The sequence below is a fragment of the Arvicanthis niloticus genome, chromosome 2, assembly GCF_011762505.2.
Source record: "Arvicanthis niloticus isolate mArvNil1 chromosome 2, mArvNil1.pat.X, whole genome shotgun sequence".
Classification (NCBI taxonomy): Eukaryota; Metazoa; Chordata; class Mammalia; order Rodentia; family Muridae; genus Arvicanthis; species Arvicanthis niloticus.
Window position 1 is genome coordinate 139,422,085 of NC_047659.1, and position 17,798 is coordinate 139,439,882.

Below are 17,798 nucleotides of genomic sequence, written 5' to 3' on the forward strand. Positions count from 1 at the left end.
AGCCATCTCGCTGGCCTCAAACTCTCTTTTAGAGAAAACGGACCATGAGAGGTAGGATCAGCCTCGGCCTGCCCACTGCTTCTGCAGCATCCTTGTCAACAAGGAACCAACAAGAAAAGGACGCGACCCGGGCTAACACCTGTTCATGCGTCTTGGTCCAGCTGCAAGGGCTCAGCTGTCTCTTTCTTTATCTGCACGTTGATTAAACCCTTGAATATGAAAATAGAGGTGCCCGACGGATGGTGGGACCGATGGTGGGATGGATGGTGGGACGGATGGCGGAGGTCTTGCTCCTTGTTAACAGAGAATTACGCCAAAGGCCTTTTTGCTCGGGCTTTGCTGCTGTCGCCCGGTGACTTTATTTTCTTGTGTTGTTTAGGTTCCTGGATATTGAAAGTCACGGGGACCCAAAGGTGTCTGCCCTCATTTTTTCCATTCCACAGAGATTAAGAGTGGCGAATCCACCAAGCAAGCTGCGCAGCCAGACACATCTCCTGTAAGAATATCAGGCAGCACTGCTGCGTTCCAATGACCTAGGTCATTCCTATCTCAAATGTCATCTTCAGGACTTCTGTACATCTGTTCATGGCTTCGGCCTTTTTTGTTTTGCGGACTGAGTTTCACTGTGTAGCAAAGTGTAATTGACCCAAGAATCCACTCCAGCTTCTTAAGTGCTAGGATTACAGGTATAAACTATTATGCCTGGCTATAAATTATATTATTTAATATTTAAGCCAGAAAATGCCTTATATGGCTTTTAAGGGCTTGTTTTAATTTATTTATAAATTCTTTAATTTTTTATTTTTAAAGAGTGTGTGTGTGTGTGTGTGATTTCTTGCTTGTATGTACACCATGTTGTGCAGTGTAGCCTTCTAAAGGATAGAAGAAGACATTGGATCCCTCGGAACTGGAGATACAGGATGTTATGAGCCACTTGATGTAGGCACCGGAAACAGAACCCTGGTCCTCTGCAAGGGCAGCGTATGCTCTTAACCGCTGAGCCATCTCTCTAGCCCCATCTTTATATATCCTTATGTTCTTTATGTAGACAGTTTCTTTTGAATAAGAGGAAAGCTCACTTCATTACCAAAATGAGAGAGCAGAATCACTTACCAACAACTGAAGCCAACATCAAAGATAGAGTAAGCCAGTAATGAAATTAACTTCTGGGTGGATACTGTTGTCAAAACTTACAAGTGAAGTTTCTTAATTTACTAAAAAGGGAATTATCAGAGGCAAGGAACATTAGCAAGACGTAGGCCTTATGATGGAATGAGAAGAGTGAATGGAATCTTCTCATGAGCCCACCCATAGTCCCCATGGCTCACCACAGGGATGCTCACACATGGGTAGGACCACCCCCTACTCTCAGAAGATGGGCAAGCATGTCCGCTCTGCAGGGACCGGAAGTGGCTTACCATTTGTCTGAGAAATGCCATCAGAGGGGTCCTCCGGGGTTTGCTTTCTTCTTTGACTTTTACATCGGTGGGTTCAGGCTGGGTCTCTTCTTCATTGAGTTCCACAGTTTGTAAGGTGGATTCTACTTCCTCAGACCTTACAGTCTCTACTGGTGACTGGCACACCGCCTAGATTATTTTGCCAGGTAATAAGAAAAACAAACCGAAACAAACCAAAACAAACCAAAACGAAACAACCCACACTACACCCGAATATTCCCCCAAAGCATGTTTTGTGAAGGAGTCTTGGTGGTTCTATCTGCAGAGTAGCTGTGGGTTTGAACCTGTGACTAGTTTCTATGCAGTCAAATCTTCAAGAGGCGATATTCAGAATGTAAATAATGAGCTCACAGACGTATGATTGCTGATCACTGGACAGACAGACAGATGGACAGACAGACAGGAATGGAGTTGGCAAATTCCTTCCCTATGAAGGTACAGGCTAGACAGGAGTCTCTTCCTCCCTTCCATCCTAGTAAGAGTCTCTTCAGTCCTTCTCAGAGTAATTACATCCAGCCTGTGTACAGATCCCGTGGTGATCTGAATGAGAACAGCCCGTAGAGGCTCGCATGTTTGAATGCTTGGCTCCTAGTTGGTGGAACTATTTAAGAGAAATTAGGAAGTGTGGCCTTGTTGTTGTTGGTGTGTTACTGGGATGGGCTTTGAGGTACCCCATCCAATTAGCTGTCTTTCTCTGCCTCCTGCTTGTGGATCAGATGTGAGTTCTTGGCCAGCGCCCAACCACCAAGCTCCCTGCCTACTGCCATGCTTGCCACCATGGTAGACTGACCCACTAAAACTATCAGCAGGCCCCCAATTCAACACTTTCTTTCATAAATTGTCTTAGTCATGGTGTCTTGTCACCCTAATAGAACAGGGACCAAGAAAGGACACAAATAATCAGGCAACACGTTCTTAGGCTTGTAACGGGCACCACACTTAGTTAATACTACCGGTTCTCACTCATGTTAATATTAAACCTGTCTACTCCATGACCATGTAAGACCTGGAGCACCCAATGACTTATGGGTCCATTTAGACATCTTTCTAAGTCTGCCGTTGTACAATGTACTTCTTAGATAACATTTCAGGACAGGGTTACAAAGGTAATGTTATCCCCATTTTACAAATGAGGATTACGAACAGTTGGCTAACTTGGCTAAAGTCATATCAATGAATAGCAGCCATTTTGAGGAAAATAGGGGTTTTCCCACTGGCCGGTGAAACAGAACGTCCAACAGGAAAACATTCTCACGTGGATTCGAGTCTCTGCCATCCTCTAAGAACTCGGACCCTCTGCATCCTTTGGCTATGCTGTCCTTGGTCTCCTGGGATTTCATTCTTACATGTGCTACAGAAGAGCTACTGGCATCCTGTTGTGGAAGGGTGGGGGATGGCTCCTGAGTAGGTAAGAGCAGACTTTGACCTCCTGGACCTGGGTTCAGAATTATTCTGTCTTTGGAACATTTTGAGCCTTTGTGTACAAGAACCTAGAGGGAAAATCCTGAGATCACAATCTGTAGCACTGACATGAGTAGCGTTGTAATGTCAGAATGTGAGTGGATGCTGACCCAGTGGATGCTTCAGGAGCCCTGGCATACCTCACCCTAGCACTGTCTCCTCTCCGCTCCCTCCCTCTGATACCAGCAGGAAACCATTACTTGAAACAGCTATGGCCAACAGACAGTGGCCTAGCAGAAGGAATGACAAAACAGAGAGAAATCAGCTGATCATGGGCTGGGATGTGACTCCTCTGGGACAGTGCTCACCCAGTGTGCAGGAAGCCCTAGGTTTGATCATCAGTACCACGTAAACTGGAGGTGACAGCACACACCTGTAATCCCAGCACTCAGGAGTGAAGGCAGGAGGATCAGAGCTCCAAGTCCTCCCTGGCTGCAAGTTTGAGCCTGGCCTGGCTAGGATGCTTGAGACCTGTCTTTTAGGAAGGGGCTACAAAGGGGGCGTTCACTGAACTTTGAGACTTTGTTACCATAGTGTAGCCTGACAAAACCTGTATCTCCTCCCTCTTGACTGCTGCAAGGCTATGAAGCTCCAACCACAGCAGGGCCAGACTGAGGCAGACCAGGAGCCCAGTCCAGCCATGTCGGAAACTAATTCTCCTCTCGGCAAAGGCGTCAGTGAGGCTGTTTTTTTTCTCATCCAGGCTGGGTGTTTTGGTTTGGTTTGCTTTTGTCTTTTGTTTTTTCAAGTGAAGCTTTCAAGTTCTTGCTAAGAAGTGGCAGTTACTTTGGTTTGACACATCATTGGCAAGGAAAGATAGTTTCATCAGTTACAATATTTCAATGAACCAAGGCCCAAACATTTTTGTGTCACACCTGAGCTTTTCCATAGCTGCTATAGATGAAACAGATTTTAATTAATGAATTAATTGATTAATTAATTTAGATAGGGACTCTGTATAAGTAGCTCTGACTATCCTGGAACTCTCTAGACCAGGCTGGCCTTGAACTCACCGAGAGCTGCCTGCCTCTGCCTCCTGAGTGCAGGAATTAATGGTGAGTGCTACTATGCTCGATTGTTTTTCAATCTTTTAAATGTTTATCTGTAAGTGTTTGTGACGGGGGCGTGCACATGACAGAAAACTCTCAGGAGTGGGTTCTCTCCTTCCACCATGTGGGTCTCGGGAATCAAACTCACTCTCTGAGTTAGCAGCAAGTGCCTTTGCCCGCTGGGCCATCTTGCTGGCCCAGATTTTATTTCCCATAGGATTAGAATCTGAATTTAGAAGGAGTTCTAAATTTCTGGTGGTCTTTGCATGAAAACATGATGTCATGCTGACGTCACATGCACCTTCTGCTCAGGGTGTCACGGTGGGCTGTGTACAGTCCATAACAGTCCAACCATGCTGCTCCAGAATTCAGGAGTCAAAGGCTTTGACTGCCCTGCAGTGAGGGAGCGCTGGGCACTGTCACAGTGAATGTGCTTGTCTCTCCAGGGAGGAAGAAATGAAATGAACGTCAGTTTTACACTCTTGTGCTCCACCTGGATGCCGAGCCAGCAAGAGAGAGCATAATTTTCCTGGGAACTAGCACAGTAATGGGGGGCCAGCACTCTCTATGTCATCTGCCACTCACCAGTGCTGCCACTGGGGCCAGCCTTCCCTACAAAAGGTGTCACCTGCCTTGGTCCGTCTGGCAAAGCATCCAGAGACGATGCATAAAGGGTCATATGGCTGAGTTCTAACAACATTTGTCGACACTGGCATTATGAATTTATGTGATTTCCATAAATTTATGAAATTATTTTTCTTTCATTTGTTTCCAGCCACTTAAAAATGTAAAAGACCACTTTTAACTTGTGGACCAGATAAGAAAAATAGGTGGTAGACTGGATTTGGTCTGAGAACTGTGGTTTACAGATGCCTAAATTAGCATTTCATCTAATTCCCACCAGGGCCACAAACTTGTTCAATCATTATCCCCATTTAACAGATAAGTAAACTGAGGTTCAAGTGGAAATGTGACCTGGGGATAATGATGCCTAGGTCATAACTGTTTAGCCTCATTCTCTCCACGTGGTGGGCAGCTAAATGGGAAATGTGGAGTCTTAAAACTAGAAATAAAAGGTGTAGGGCTAACTGAGGTGAGGGGGGAAGCAATGTCTAAAACATCTCTTTATTTTGTTAAAAATATCTTGCCTTTCTTCACATCCCCACTAGCTCTGTTATCTTTTGATATTAGGAACGTATCAATTAACTCAGTCGAGGTCCATGTTAAGTGTGTGGCACAAGGCGAAATGCGTTTGGCTGTTTCATATCAACTCCAGATTTTAACACCTGAGCTGCAGGGACTATGGGGCTCCTGGGATGAAGGAATACACTGATTTCTCCCCCGAAGCTTAGAGAACTCAGAATCTCCAAGCTGACGGATGCTTTTCAGGTCGGTAAGAGAGAAGATTCTGGGTTCTCAGAAAATATCCAGTAAATTCACAAGAACTTTCTGGAATCATGAGAGGCCCGAGCCTTGCTGAGTTATTAATTTCGATTCAAGAAATGAAAGAAGAAAGGAAAGAAAGAGTTGATGAATGAACAAAAGAGCGTATGAAGAGGGGGGAAGAATAAATAACAAAACCAACAGATTGTCAGGATTTTTCTTCTATAAGAGTCATAACACATTTAGGGGAACAGTGGGAACTGGGGAGGGGAATGGGAAGAGAGAAGAGGGGAGAGGAGTGTGGGGGTAGCACACTCAAAGTATACTATATGCTTGTGTGAAAATGTCCTTATGTAATTTAATAGCATGTGAAGTGTGTATGTGTGTGTGTGCCAATGAAAATAAAAAGTACACAAAAGGAATCAAACACAACTCTTCCAGTGTTCACCCCTATCATGACTTACATTCAGGGAAAATATTTGGATTTTCAGCATCCACTTGGCTCCAGTAACTGAACGCGTGCACACTGTTCATAGTAAGTGGACATGAGACTCCAGAAGGATCCAGCCACACTTTGTTGGGCAAAGTGCTTACATCCTATTGTATCTTAAGAAGCTGTAAAGTCACTGATCCCAATCTAAAAATGTTCAAAGTCTGCACTGCTTTCAGCACTGGGAGCTGCTGTCTTGGGCCTGAAGCTCCCGAGGCCCCGTTGATGAACTGCTCGGGATGACATTTTCAGAAGGTACATGTATGTGTGTGAGAGAGAGAGCTCACACAGCATCATCCCCTCAGACATGAATGTACTATTTAAAAACTTAGACTATCTCTAGAACATTCAGTCTATTAGTCTCTCAGGTATAGACCCCTTCGGTCAGCTTTCTGTCAGAGTCAGCAGTTTGGATTATTGCTGTGGGACATTATCTCTCATGCCTGAGGCAAATGACTGGACCTGAGTACCACCCAAAGTTATCGAGAGTCTGGATAACCACGGAAACGAAGGTGGAGGAGCAATCAATGCAGAATGAAGCAGAAGATGCAACCCCACCCCTTACAGATGTGCAAAGCCATTACTCTGTGCAGTAGACTCGTTCAGCCCTAAAAGATGACAAGCTAAAAAGAGAATGTGCTGGTTTACTCTTACTTTTTCCCTTATCATTGGGAATCATAAAAGAAATTGGTCCAGTATTGGTGCCCCCCCTTTTGTCCCTAACCATAAAAAGGGATGAAAGAGTCTACACAGGATGTGCAAATCAGGGATCTCCACACTGAGCACCCAATGGCCCGGCACACCAAAGATGACAGTGGAATGATTTAAGATGGCACCCAGTCACTTACGTTCTCCTCTGCACCTGTGGAAAGTGTATCCTCTTTAACTGACTAGAAGAAGATAAAAGAAAAACAAGTCAAGGTATTACCGACACAAGCCCTGTGAAAGCAAAGGGCTATCTGGTCTACCAGTCCAGTAGGGCAGTTCTCAGATACTACATTGCTAATGTGGACCTGTTCTAGCAAGGACTCAAAGGAGGCTTCCACAAAGGCAAACGTATAGTAAGTATAGCTAGCTGTGTATTTCAAAATGCAACAAACAGAGAATAAATACAATGTTACAGATAGGATATGCATGGGACAGGAATGTCACAGCAAATAAGAGCCACAAAGTTATGGCTGTGGAAAAGCACATACTTGCTTCACATTTTCTATTAGCCAGTAAAATCAGAACAACAATATTAACTATATGATAATATGTAACAATAGTTATTTTTATTGCTAAATTTCATACCTTTCTGGCTAGCTTCGCACTCACTCTATAGTCAAAGATGACTTTGAACCTCTGATTCTCCTGCCTCCACTTTTCCACGACTGTGATTTCAAGTGTATACTGCTGCACTCACTTCTGTGGTGATGGGAAGCCAATCCAGGGCTCCCTGCATGCCAGGCAAACATTCTACCAACCTCTCTAGCCAAGGAGAAAAAACCATAACCCCTTAAAACACAACTACTGTTAGGGAAAACATACATTTCTTGGGGGAAATTCTATGAGAGAAATAGAGAAATGTGCCTCAGGTCTTTATGGAGCAAGTAGGCACTCCCACCCCATAAGAGGGTCCCTATCTGACCATAGTCCTTGGTCAGCACTGGAGGCTGCTTCCTACCTTAGCCCTCAGTCTGGGACAACTCTGTCCTACTCAAGTTCAACCTGGATTGGAATAGTCCATGAAAGGCCAGGCCCTGGGGTTCCACACACACTTGAATTCAGACACTGAATCCTATGGAGCCTCCTGGCATCCGGAGTCCTGCCCCAAATAGAGGGGGCATCCTGAATCTTCCACAAAGGTCAATGCTATTCTCTGTCAGATGTCTATGTCTGTAGAGGTCATCTTGATATCTTTCCTTCAGTGGTTCTTAAACTTTGGTGTGTGGGGTGTTGATGGATACAGGCTGCTTTGAGGATTTTCCAAAAACAAAATACATCACAAATGACACCAGTATGCTCACAGACCTTTCTGTGTCTTCTTGGATTCTAAGTTAAAACCATTTAGGGAAGTGACTTTGGTCCTGCTTAGTAACAGTGAGGAAAGGAGAGAAGGGATAGCTACACGAATCCCTCAGGCACCTGCCACATCCTGTCTTCCTTAAAGCATCTCAAACAATACGTATGTGACCACCATTTACAGTGTAAAAAACACACAGAGACGCCAAGTCACTTGCCAAGGTTAAACAGCTAGAGAGTCAGGATGCCATGCTGAAGGCCAAGCCCCTGTCCGGTTACTATAAACTAGCCGTCAGCCCAGCTAGCATTATCAGCTTGGACTGTTTCCTTCTGCTCATCTTGTTTCCATATCGATGGCATCCCGGGCACAGAAGAACACAACATTTCTGGAAGCTTCTGTCAATGAGGAAATGTTGCTACAGTCAGAAACTGTTTACAAGGATTGCTGCTTTCTTGGCATGTGAGCTAGTTGGCATTTGCCAACTTGACACAAACCTAGACTTCTAGGAAGAGGGGATTCTGATAAAACACCTCTATAACCTTGGTGGGCAGGCATGTCTGTAGGGTATTGTCTTGTTTAGTGATCAGTGTGGGAGGGCTCAGCCTGCTGTGGGTGGGGCCACCTCTGGGCAGGTGGCCCTTGGTTCTATAAGAAAGCAGGCTGAGCAGGTCCTGGGGAACAAGGCAGTAAGCAGCATCTATCCATGGCTTCTGCTTCAGCTCCTGCCTCCAGGTTCCTGCCTTGAGTTCCAGCCCTGACTTCCCTCAGTGATGGAGAGTGACCTGAAGTAAACTCTTTCCTCCATGCCTTGCGTTTGGTCATAGTGTTTTATCACAGCGATAGAAAAGTAGCCAAGACAGAGCCAACCCCTCTCTCTAGGCCAGTGGGAAGCTACTTAATATTGCACACAGGTAAAGACTCAAAGGATATTTTTTAAAAGCCAGACTTCTTCAAGCCCAACCCACAATGGCTTCAGGAGTCAATATGTAGAAACAACCCCTTTGTTTAAGAGTAGAGCCCACGGGGTTTCAAGCCCCAGCTGTCTGCAGGGAGGCCAGTCTGTATCTTGGACATTCCTGTTCGTAAAGTTCCTAGCCTGTCAGTTTCAGAAGACACTGCGGGCTGGGCACAGGTGACAGAGAGGGCGGGCAGTGTTCATTCTGAACACTGATGTTCCCTTGATCTTCACTATGGCTTTAGATTTCCAGACCCTTCGGCGTGTTTTGGGGTTTGGGATGCAACTCAGTTGGCAGCATGCTTTCTTGGCATGCACAGAGCCTTGGATCTCATAGCCAGCACCACATGGCATGGTGGCACATGCCTGTAAAATCCCAGCACTTAGGGTGAGGGGGATGGAGGGATAGGATTAGCTCCCTAGTGGGTTTGTGAGCAATCTGAGACTGATATGTTAACACTTATCATAGTCACACTACTCAGCCAAACATTCCTTTTTAAAAAGTGTCTTATTTGTGTGTATCTTTATGTGTGATATAACATGCATTTAGAGGTCAGACACCAACTTGCAGAAGTTCTCTCCATCCATGAAATGGGTCCCAGGGATCACACTCAGGTCATTAGGCTTGGCAGCAAGCACCGTTACCCACTGAGTGATCTCGTTAGCTCTAACAGTCTTTACATTGAGAACTAACCCAACTGAGCCTCCCTCATACTTGAATAATTTTGACAGCATCTTTAAGTTCAATACTGTCCTATACCACTTGAATTTATATTCTTTTTTTTCTTTACATTGACTGCAGTTTTGCTTTGATCTATTCAGTCAACGTGGTACCAGCATCTTTGCTGTGTCAACAGCAGCACATATAAAAAGCACATGAGGAATCAAAGCTCTCAGCTTCTAATTGTGAGTGTTTGCTAAAAGGGGTTATGGCTACACGGCTGGCTGGTTGTTGTGGTCTTCACCAACGGACACCTATGTTTCATCGGCCCCAGAGCTAAGAATGTCACGAGATAGCATCGGAGACCACGCTCCGTGCTGCTGCGGGCTGATGTTTCCACCAGCAGACTTCAAAAGCATGCTGATTTATGACTTTCTTCGTTCTGTTAAGATGAAAAGTTCATGAAACCGTTACTGCTGGGATGTGGTGTTTCAGAGAACCTGAGTCTGTTCCTGAGCCATGCTCTCTAACAGCCCCAGGGTAAACTCTTGCCCCCTTTAAGGTGAGAGCTACACCATCAGCAGCTTAGTCCAGACCCTGCCTCAAACTAACAAAATAGGGTGAGGGTGGGATATAGTTCAGTGGTAGAGTACTTGCCAAGTTTCAATCATATACAATTATATATATATATACATATACACATATATGTGTGTATATATACACATATGTGTGTATATATACACACATATATACACATATATGCATATATATATATATATATATATACACATGGAAAAATAAAAAAGGCTTGTACCATGCAATGTTAAGGTGTGTGTGTGTGTGTGTGTGTGTGTGTGTGTAGGACTGTATCCAAGAACCACCAAATCTTTCTCAACTTTGTATAACTTCGTAAGTTTGCTGGAAGGTTCTGCCTCCCCCAGCGGCTACTGAAACATCCACTTAACGTAAAGATTCAGAAAGGCCAAGTCCAGTCACCATTTCATACCCCAATGAAATTGAAAATCAATTCAGACGCCAAGCCCTGAACATTGTGGCCATAGATCTCAGAACAATTTATGATCACTTGTCTTAACTTCCTAGATCCACACAGACAGGACAACTGGGGGCGGGACATAGATTTGTTTATATCCATCAGTTCAAGGAGATTGATGTGGCTCATTTGCATATGCAAAGCAATTAACACACTGATGAATCACTGATGGCCAGGACCACATCTTGATCAAGACAGCTTAGCTATGCACACCTCTGCCCTCTATGTAACCATAAACCGCATGTCAGGACCGGAAGACGGCGTGGGGGGTCACTGGGCTTCTTTATTTGTTCCTGTTCCAAATGTGGCCCCATTAAACTCCCCCCTTTTCACTATTGGTGGGTTGGGGATGAATAGCCTAGCTTTTAACAGTTACCAGGACCCAGGCTCTGACCCTAACAACCCCAATATCAAGGAGTCATTGTAAGCACTGCTTCAATTACACAGGGCTCCGAAGCTGGAATGGGGTAGGCAGGGTGTGATGTGGGTCTCAGAACCTTAATGGCCCATTTCCTGTATAGTCAAGGGGTACGCTGACTCTTGTAACACAAAGCTCTAGGTCATGTCAACCTCAGCCTGTTTTCTCGATGTCTTTACTCTCCACCGTTCTGACGGTGTTAATGACCTCACCGAGCTGGTGAGGTTGATAAGCAAGATTTATGACATAGTACTCATTTTACTGATAAACAAATAAAGACAGGACCCAGTCCGGATTCCACAGGCTTCCACGGAGGGAGCAGCCACATGGTGTGGTTTCCAGTCTCCCACAGTGTTCAGACAAATCAGATGCAGCCACAGAGCTCAAAATACACAGAATGTCTAGAATGAAGATCAGAACTGTGGTAACGACTGGCACCAGGGGGCTGCCTGGCGTCCTGTTAGGCATCCCCTTTCTCCTGAGGTCATCTGTCAGTTTTAGGTTGTCTCTACCATTTGTGAGCTTTACTCCTATGCAAAAAGCCTATCTTTCTATGGAGGGAGTGGGAAGTGTCTCTGTTCCTCTCTGAAAGATGACACCGACCATGATGAGCCAACTCTGGGTCTTGTGCTTCATCTGTATTTGCCCCTGGTCTGGTTTCCCAGCTCAGTACTCAGGAGCAGATGAGAGCCTTTGGCAGCCCTCTGCCCCTTTTCTCTGTCCTTAGGAAAAGTCTATGGCTGAGAGACCAGGAGGACCAGATGACAGTTCGGTGCCCTCCACGGCTAGAGAGCAGATGAGCCAGATGACATCAGAGGAAGGGCAGAGACAGTTTGATCACCCAGAATGCTCTGTGAGGGCGCTGCTGAGGTGAGAAAGAAAACTGAACAGAGCGGCTGAGAGAGTCTCACTTGGGTGCAAACGAAGAGCATACGGTGTTTTGAAGGTAAGACACAAGCTTCCCAGACTAAAAATGGAATAAACAAGATGGAGACCAGATCTCAGAGGCTTCCTGGAAGGAAGCAGCCTAGTGATTAATGCCCTATTAAATCTGAACTTCAGATTGGCAAATAATTTTTCTGGCATAAACGTGTTCCAGATAGTGCGTGGAGCACACTTAAATTTATACTAAAGTTACTTCTTTTTCATTAATAATTTTAATAACACGTGGGGGCTCTCTTTCAGTTTTTTTCAACCTCTTTGTGATAGGGGATGTCTGATATGAATCATTCAAACCTGAAAAACAGAATTACCCCAGCTTCCCTCAGTAGCCTCTGGCTCTTAATTGCTTAATCTAAAAAGTAGCCCAGCCTGTTAACAACAGTAAACACTCTCATTAAAAAAAAAAAACTGGCAGAGTTCCATGGAAGATTTGTATATTGCTGAGAACAAGGAGCCATAAGCCAGACTAAATGCTCACACGGAGAGGGAAGGCAGACAGGAAGTCCCACCCTAGCCAAGGTCCGATTGGCAACTGACAACTTCAGGGAGACTGAGCGTTGGTTTTCTGAGGCAGAGAGTGGTAAGTTGGCCACGCTCCAATGGAAGGCCTCACATCCAAGAATAAACGGCAGCACGAAATAGATTTGAAAAGGTAAAGAAGCTTAAAAACAGGACGTACACCTGGGTGGGTGGGGAGGGGTGGATCTGGGGGAGTTGTGGGGGGAGGGTATGAACGAACACACTGCACAGAATTCTCAGAGATCTAATGATAAAAACATTTTTAAAAACATATAAAGAGCTACACTGCTCGTAACTTATCCACGTCAGCTCCACCCACAACGCACTCTTGTTTAAAAGAATATATTCCACTCCTAAAGTTTCTTTAAGATAGAAGATGGCCCGTTTCGATCACATGACAGCTGGTCTGTGTGAGCTCACAGATGTCCCATGAACCCTTGTCCCACAAAGCCTGATGTTTCATCTTATTGCTAGTGTGTCTGGGAGCGTCTAGCCTTTTGCTGGGGTTTCCTTGCCTTGTGGGCACAGGAGGGTGGAAAGGTCTGTCAGTGAGTGAGACAGCAGCCCAGATGGCCAGGACAGGGACAACATCCTGGAGGTGTGTCAGACTTCCTGCAGGGACAGATTCCACCTGTCACAGCTTCTGCATTCTGATGACTCTGTCGCTGATACAGCACAGAGCGTCCTGGGTCACGTATTCCTGTCCAGTGTGGGACTCGAAGCATGAATAGTCTGAGCTGTCACCTTCCCTGCCTGCGTACTTCTGTCAGCACCAGCCTCAAGCCCAGTCTGTCTGCCTGTCCTCCCGTCTGCCCTTCTTTCCTTCCTTCCTTCCTTCCTTCCTTCCTTCCTTCCTTCCTTTCTTCTCTCTCCTTCTTCCCCTTCCCCAACAACCTTTCACTGTGGCCTCAACACTCGTTTCCAGTCTCCCCACCCCTTTGCCATCCACAGGAATCTTCCCCCAGAAATCACTCATGTACTTCTGTTTGGTGTGTGCTTCTTGGAGAATCCACATTTGCCGCACACTGGGACCACTGTTTACATAACACGTTCCTTTTCCACTGGATTCCTTTCTGAACTCAACACACCTAGCCTCACCTTGAGCAATTATCTGCTTTCAAAAATGATTTAGTTTGTGTGTGTATGTGTGCGCGCACGCGCGCGCAAACACGCGTGTGTGTCCACAGAAGCCAAAGGTGTCAGGTCCTATGGAGTTGGAGTTCCAGGAAACTATGAACTTCCCGGCACGGGTACCAGAGTGGGATCCAGGTCCTCTGCAAGAGCAGTGCTTGGCTCTTAGCCTAGAGTCATCTCTCTAGGCTGCAAAAATGTATGCTGATCTCAAGTTATTTTGAATATATGTACAATTTTGTTTTGTTTTTGAGACTAGGTGTCTCTGTTTAATCCTGCTGTCCAGGAAGTCACTCATTAAATCAGGCTAATCTCAAAATCTCAGAGAACCTCTTGCGTCTGCCTCCTGCGTGGTGGAATTAAAGGCGTGAACCATCATACCTGGCTGAATATGTGGATAACTCGTATGTACTTGTATATATGGTATATAGCTACATAGATGATAAATAATATGTACATAATATATATATATATGCCTCATTCATATATGAATATACAATCATTCAATGTGAATATTCAAATATAAGTCACTGGAGTAATTTCCTGTGCCACCAGTATGTGCCGTGTAAATTGATTAGACATTGTCTTCTATGTTATACTTCTGGCAAAGATTTGTAAATTAGTAACTAGAGGCAGAAAGAGGATTAAGACTCTCAGCTGACATGTTACAATGTGTTCCTGAATGACTGGAATCCGTATATCTAGAAGAAAAACTTTCTACAACAAAAAATAAACCAGAAAGTGGCTTGGGGGTGTGTCCAGCTGGATTCTCCACGAGAGAGTGAAGTGGACCGGGGAAGTGGCGTCTACATTTTTCACTGTTCCGGTCAGCGTGCCAAGTGGCACAGGTTTTGAAGACGCCACGGAGATTGCTGCTTCCAGCTGTGTAAATCCACCCCGGCTTCTCATTCATCTCTTGGAGAAATTTGAAGCGGGTCAGGTTTTGAACATGCGTTACAGTGGGGTTTGCTCTGCGCCAATGCAAAACTTCAGCCCAGCCAACGTTTCTGTGTACGGCGCACCTCCTCCACCTTTCTTGTAGACCACAGACCTCGCCCCTGCTGTCGATATGGCGGACACCCTTATTTTCTAAAATGGGGGATCAAGAATCATCTCAGAAGGTTGCATCTGGACAGGGAGGGGTGAAGACAGAACATCCTCTTGCCAGACAGGGTGTGTGCTGAGGAAGCCCAGGTTACTGGCCATCACAGAGGGTCAGTATAGCCACGACACACTACAGCCTTCTGCCACTGACTCAGGCCATTCAAAGAATGAAACTGTTACTTGTTTGTCTCTGTTTCTCCCCAACAAAGCACCTGCGCACAGCAAGACCTGCGACTCATTCCACCCAGGAGTACATTAGGAGTCCTCGATTCAATGACAAGTTGAACCATGGAGGAGGAGAAAGATAACCTCTGAGAACTGTCAACATCCATTGACCCACCAGAAATAACTCCTGAGCCACCTCAGCCTCAAGGACCCTGCAAACACAGCACAGACTCACCTTCTTCCAAAACAGCTTTCCCAGCGGCAACGAGGTGGGCCCCGCCTTCTCCTTGCCGCCTTCTCTTGCATCACTGGTTGTCCCAGGCGGTACCTGGCTCGGACTGCAGCCTTTGGAACTCTTGGTCCCTTGGGTCTCCTGGGGTGTGGAGTTGGCTTTGTCTGACTTAAGATTGGCTGAAGTAGTGGGTGAGTTCTCAGTGTCCTGTAAAGTTTTGTTTTTAAAAAGAAAAGCAGAACACGAAAAATTTCATGCTTTCGAAAGTAAAAGGTTTTCTGTTAATATAATCGTGGGTTGGGGTCTTGTGTGATGTTAATTTTTTTCTTTCAAATTTTTTGTTTTATGCTAATTTTCTACTGTGAATGTAGCTTTGTGTTAAAAACTTTTTAAAAAAATTTTCCAGTTATTTTCCTTTTGAGAAGGAAAAGAATGGGGAGACTTGTTAGTAATGGTGCTTACGTAAGTAACTTAGGGGGGTGGGTTTTGGGGAGAGGAGGTATGTTATTAGACAGTGAGGTTCTGGGCTAGCTCTTGGCTCATTGGAGAAAGAAACTTGCCCACAGCCCGATGACCTGAGTTCAAAACCCAGAACCCACATAGCAGAAGGAGAGAAGGAGTCATCCCGAAGGTTGTTCTCTGAGCTGCACATGTCTACTGTAGCTTGCCTGTGCCTGTATACACTGCACACATGCACGCATGCGCACGCACACACACACATGCATGTGGATACACACTCATATACATACCCCAATTAACCACTCAATCATTGTAAAAAGAAAGATAAGAAGAAGGAAGGAGAGAATGAGAAGGAGAGAGATGGGGGAGAGAAAGAGAGAGAGACACACACACACAGAGACAGATACACACACACACACACACACACATACACACACACACAGAGAGAGAGAGAGAGAGAGAGAGAGAGAGAGAGAGAGAGAGAGAGAGAGAGAGAGAGAGAGATCTTGCCAAGGCGGCCCTTGTCTCCAGAAAGTTTTTGACCAGGTTGCCATCCTGCCATCCACGGATGTATTCTGACTCTGCACACAATCACACATGCCAGCTTGTGTCTTTTAATAAACACTATATCTTTATCAAGCCAAATTGGAAGCTAAGGAAGGGTGGAGATAAGGTGTCGGCCATAGGAGTTCTGAATGTTTTTCTCCTGCTCCCCATTTTAGAGATCCAGGCCATGGAGAAGGCAGGAAGGAGTCTGAACGCTGGTGGAGACGCACAGACAGCACTCCTGCTCTGAGATACCCCCTTCACACCCCACACACAGCCTCTTTAGAGGTAACACTTGGTTCTGTTCCCTCCTCCTCTTCCTCCCCTGTCATCCCCACCCTTCCCTTCTCACCCTCCCCTCAGCTGTGCTGAAGCCCAGTTGAAGGTATCTCATGTTGCTTTCTTTTCCTTTTCTCTTTTCTTTGCCCTCTATTGTTTCTTCTCTCTCTCCATCCCCAAAGGGCTTCATGTAGCCCAGGCTGGCCACAACTCCCTATACAGACAAGACTGACCTTGAACTTCTGGCCCTGCTGCCTCTACCACACCATCTCAGGTCTGGGAACACAGCTCTGCACCAACATATCTGTTTAATACACCTTTTCTTCCTCAGTAAATTAATCACTAGTTAATTCCTAGTCTCTGCTTCCCTCAATCACTGGATAAGGACTCACAAAGCCTAAATATATCTAGACATGAGTGAATACTGACGTTCAAGTTTTAGCATCAGATTCTTTTGAGCTTACTTCATTATAGTAAGCATCTCCATGTCACATTTTTTGCACTCTGGACTTTGAGACAGGATCTCCTTAAACTCCCAGACAGTTTCTGACTAAAAGAAAAATATCTGACAAACAAAATGGGATTCAGACAAATTCAGGAAATTTCAGACTATTTTTGGTTCTAGATTTTTTTTTTTTTTTTTTGGTTGTTGTTTTGCTTTTGATAGAAGGCCTTTCCATGTAGCTCTGATTGGGCCAGAAGCAGCTATCCTCCTGCCTCAGTCTCCAGAGTGCTGCGATTACATACAATTATGCACCATGATATTATATATGATCAGAGTCTTGAAAGCCATCTTTCTAATGTTTACAGTTTCAGTTAAGGGCACTGGGGCCTGTGATCTGCCTAACTCTAAACTGAGAGGGGTGGAGAAAGAGGGAGAGAGGACCAGATCCTGTCATGGCCGGTTTCTATCCAGTCCTTGATTCCTGGGACAGAGCCAAGCAAAGCTTTACTTGCTTTGCCTTCTCTGCCAGCCCATCTTCTCACTCCCCCACCCCACATTGTATTCTGCCGCCATTAGATAATTTACTGTCCTTTCTCTGGATTCTGTAGGAGACAGTGAAGATTCCAGCCTCACCCAGAGGCAGGTTATCATACTGCAATTAAAAGTGACAATATAAGAAATAGTTCAGTGGTTAGGAAAGCATCCTGCTCTTGCAAAGATCTAAGGTTGGACCCCAGTATCCACATGGGGTAGCTCAGAACCACCTGTAATTCCAGCTCCAGGGGATTGACGCCCTCTACTGGACTATTCGGGTACCTGCACTCACATGTGACAGACACACATACACACATATGTAATTTTAAAAACAGGAATCCCCATTAAATTTGAGTTTCAAACCAGCATATAATAACTTCTCTAGCATAAGTATATCCCAAAGTATTGCATGGAATATACTTAAGTTTATTCTAAAATTATTTATTTTTTATTAATAATGTAAGTTACTATATAAAGAATGGATTTCATGACAACATAAAATCATTTCTTGT

At 45.1% G+C, this 17,798-nt stretch overlaps 1 protein-coding gene across 10 annotated transcripts in view; it reads right to left on the reverse strand.

The window, feature by feature from the left end:
• Positions 1-17,798, reverse strand: part of Bcas1 (brain enriched myelin associated protein 1) — an 85,288-nt gene that overhangs the window by 23,743 nt on the left and 43,747 nt on the right. For 6 of the 10 annotated variants that reach the window (XM_076930306.1, XM_076930305.1, XM_076930304.1 and 3 more), the window contains 3 exons: positions 15,027-15,230; positions 6,689-6,730; positions 1,419-1,586 (listed from right to left, as the gene is read on the reverse strand). In XM_076930306.1, the coding sequence (XP_076786421.1) occupies positions 1,419-1,586; positions 6,689-6,730; positions 15,027-15,230 (414 nt within the window). The remainder of the gene's footprint in view (positions 1-1,418; positions 1,587-6,688; positions 6,731-15,026; positions 15,231-17,798) is intronic. The other 4 variants (XM_076930309.1, XM_076930312.1, XM_076930311.1 and 1 more) reach the window with 2 other exon arrangements.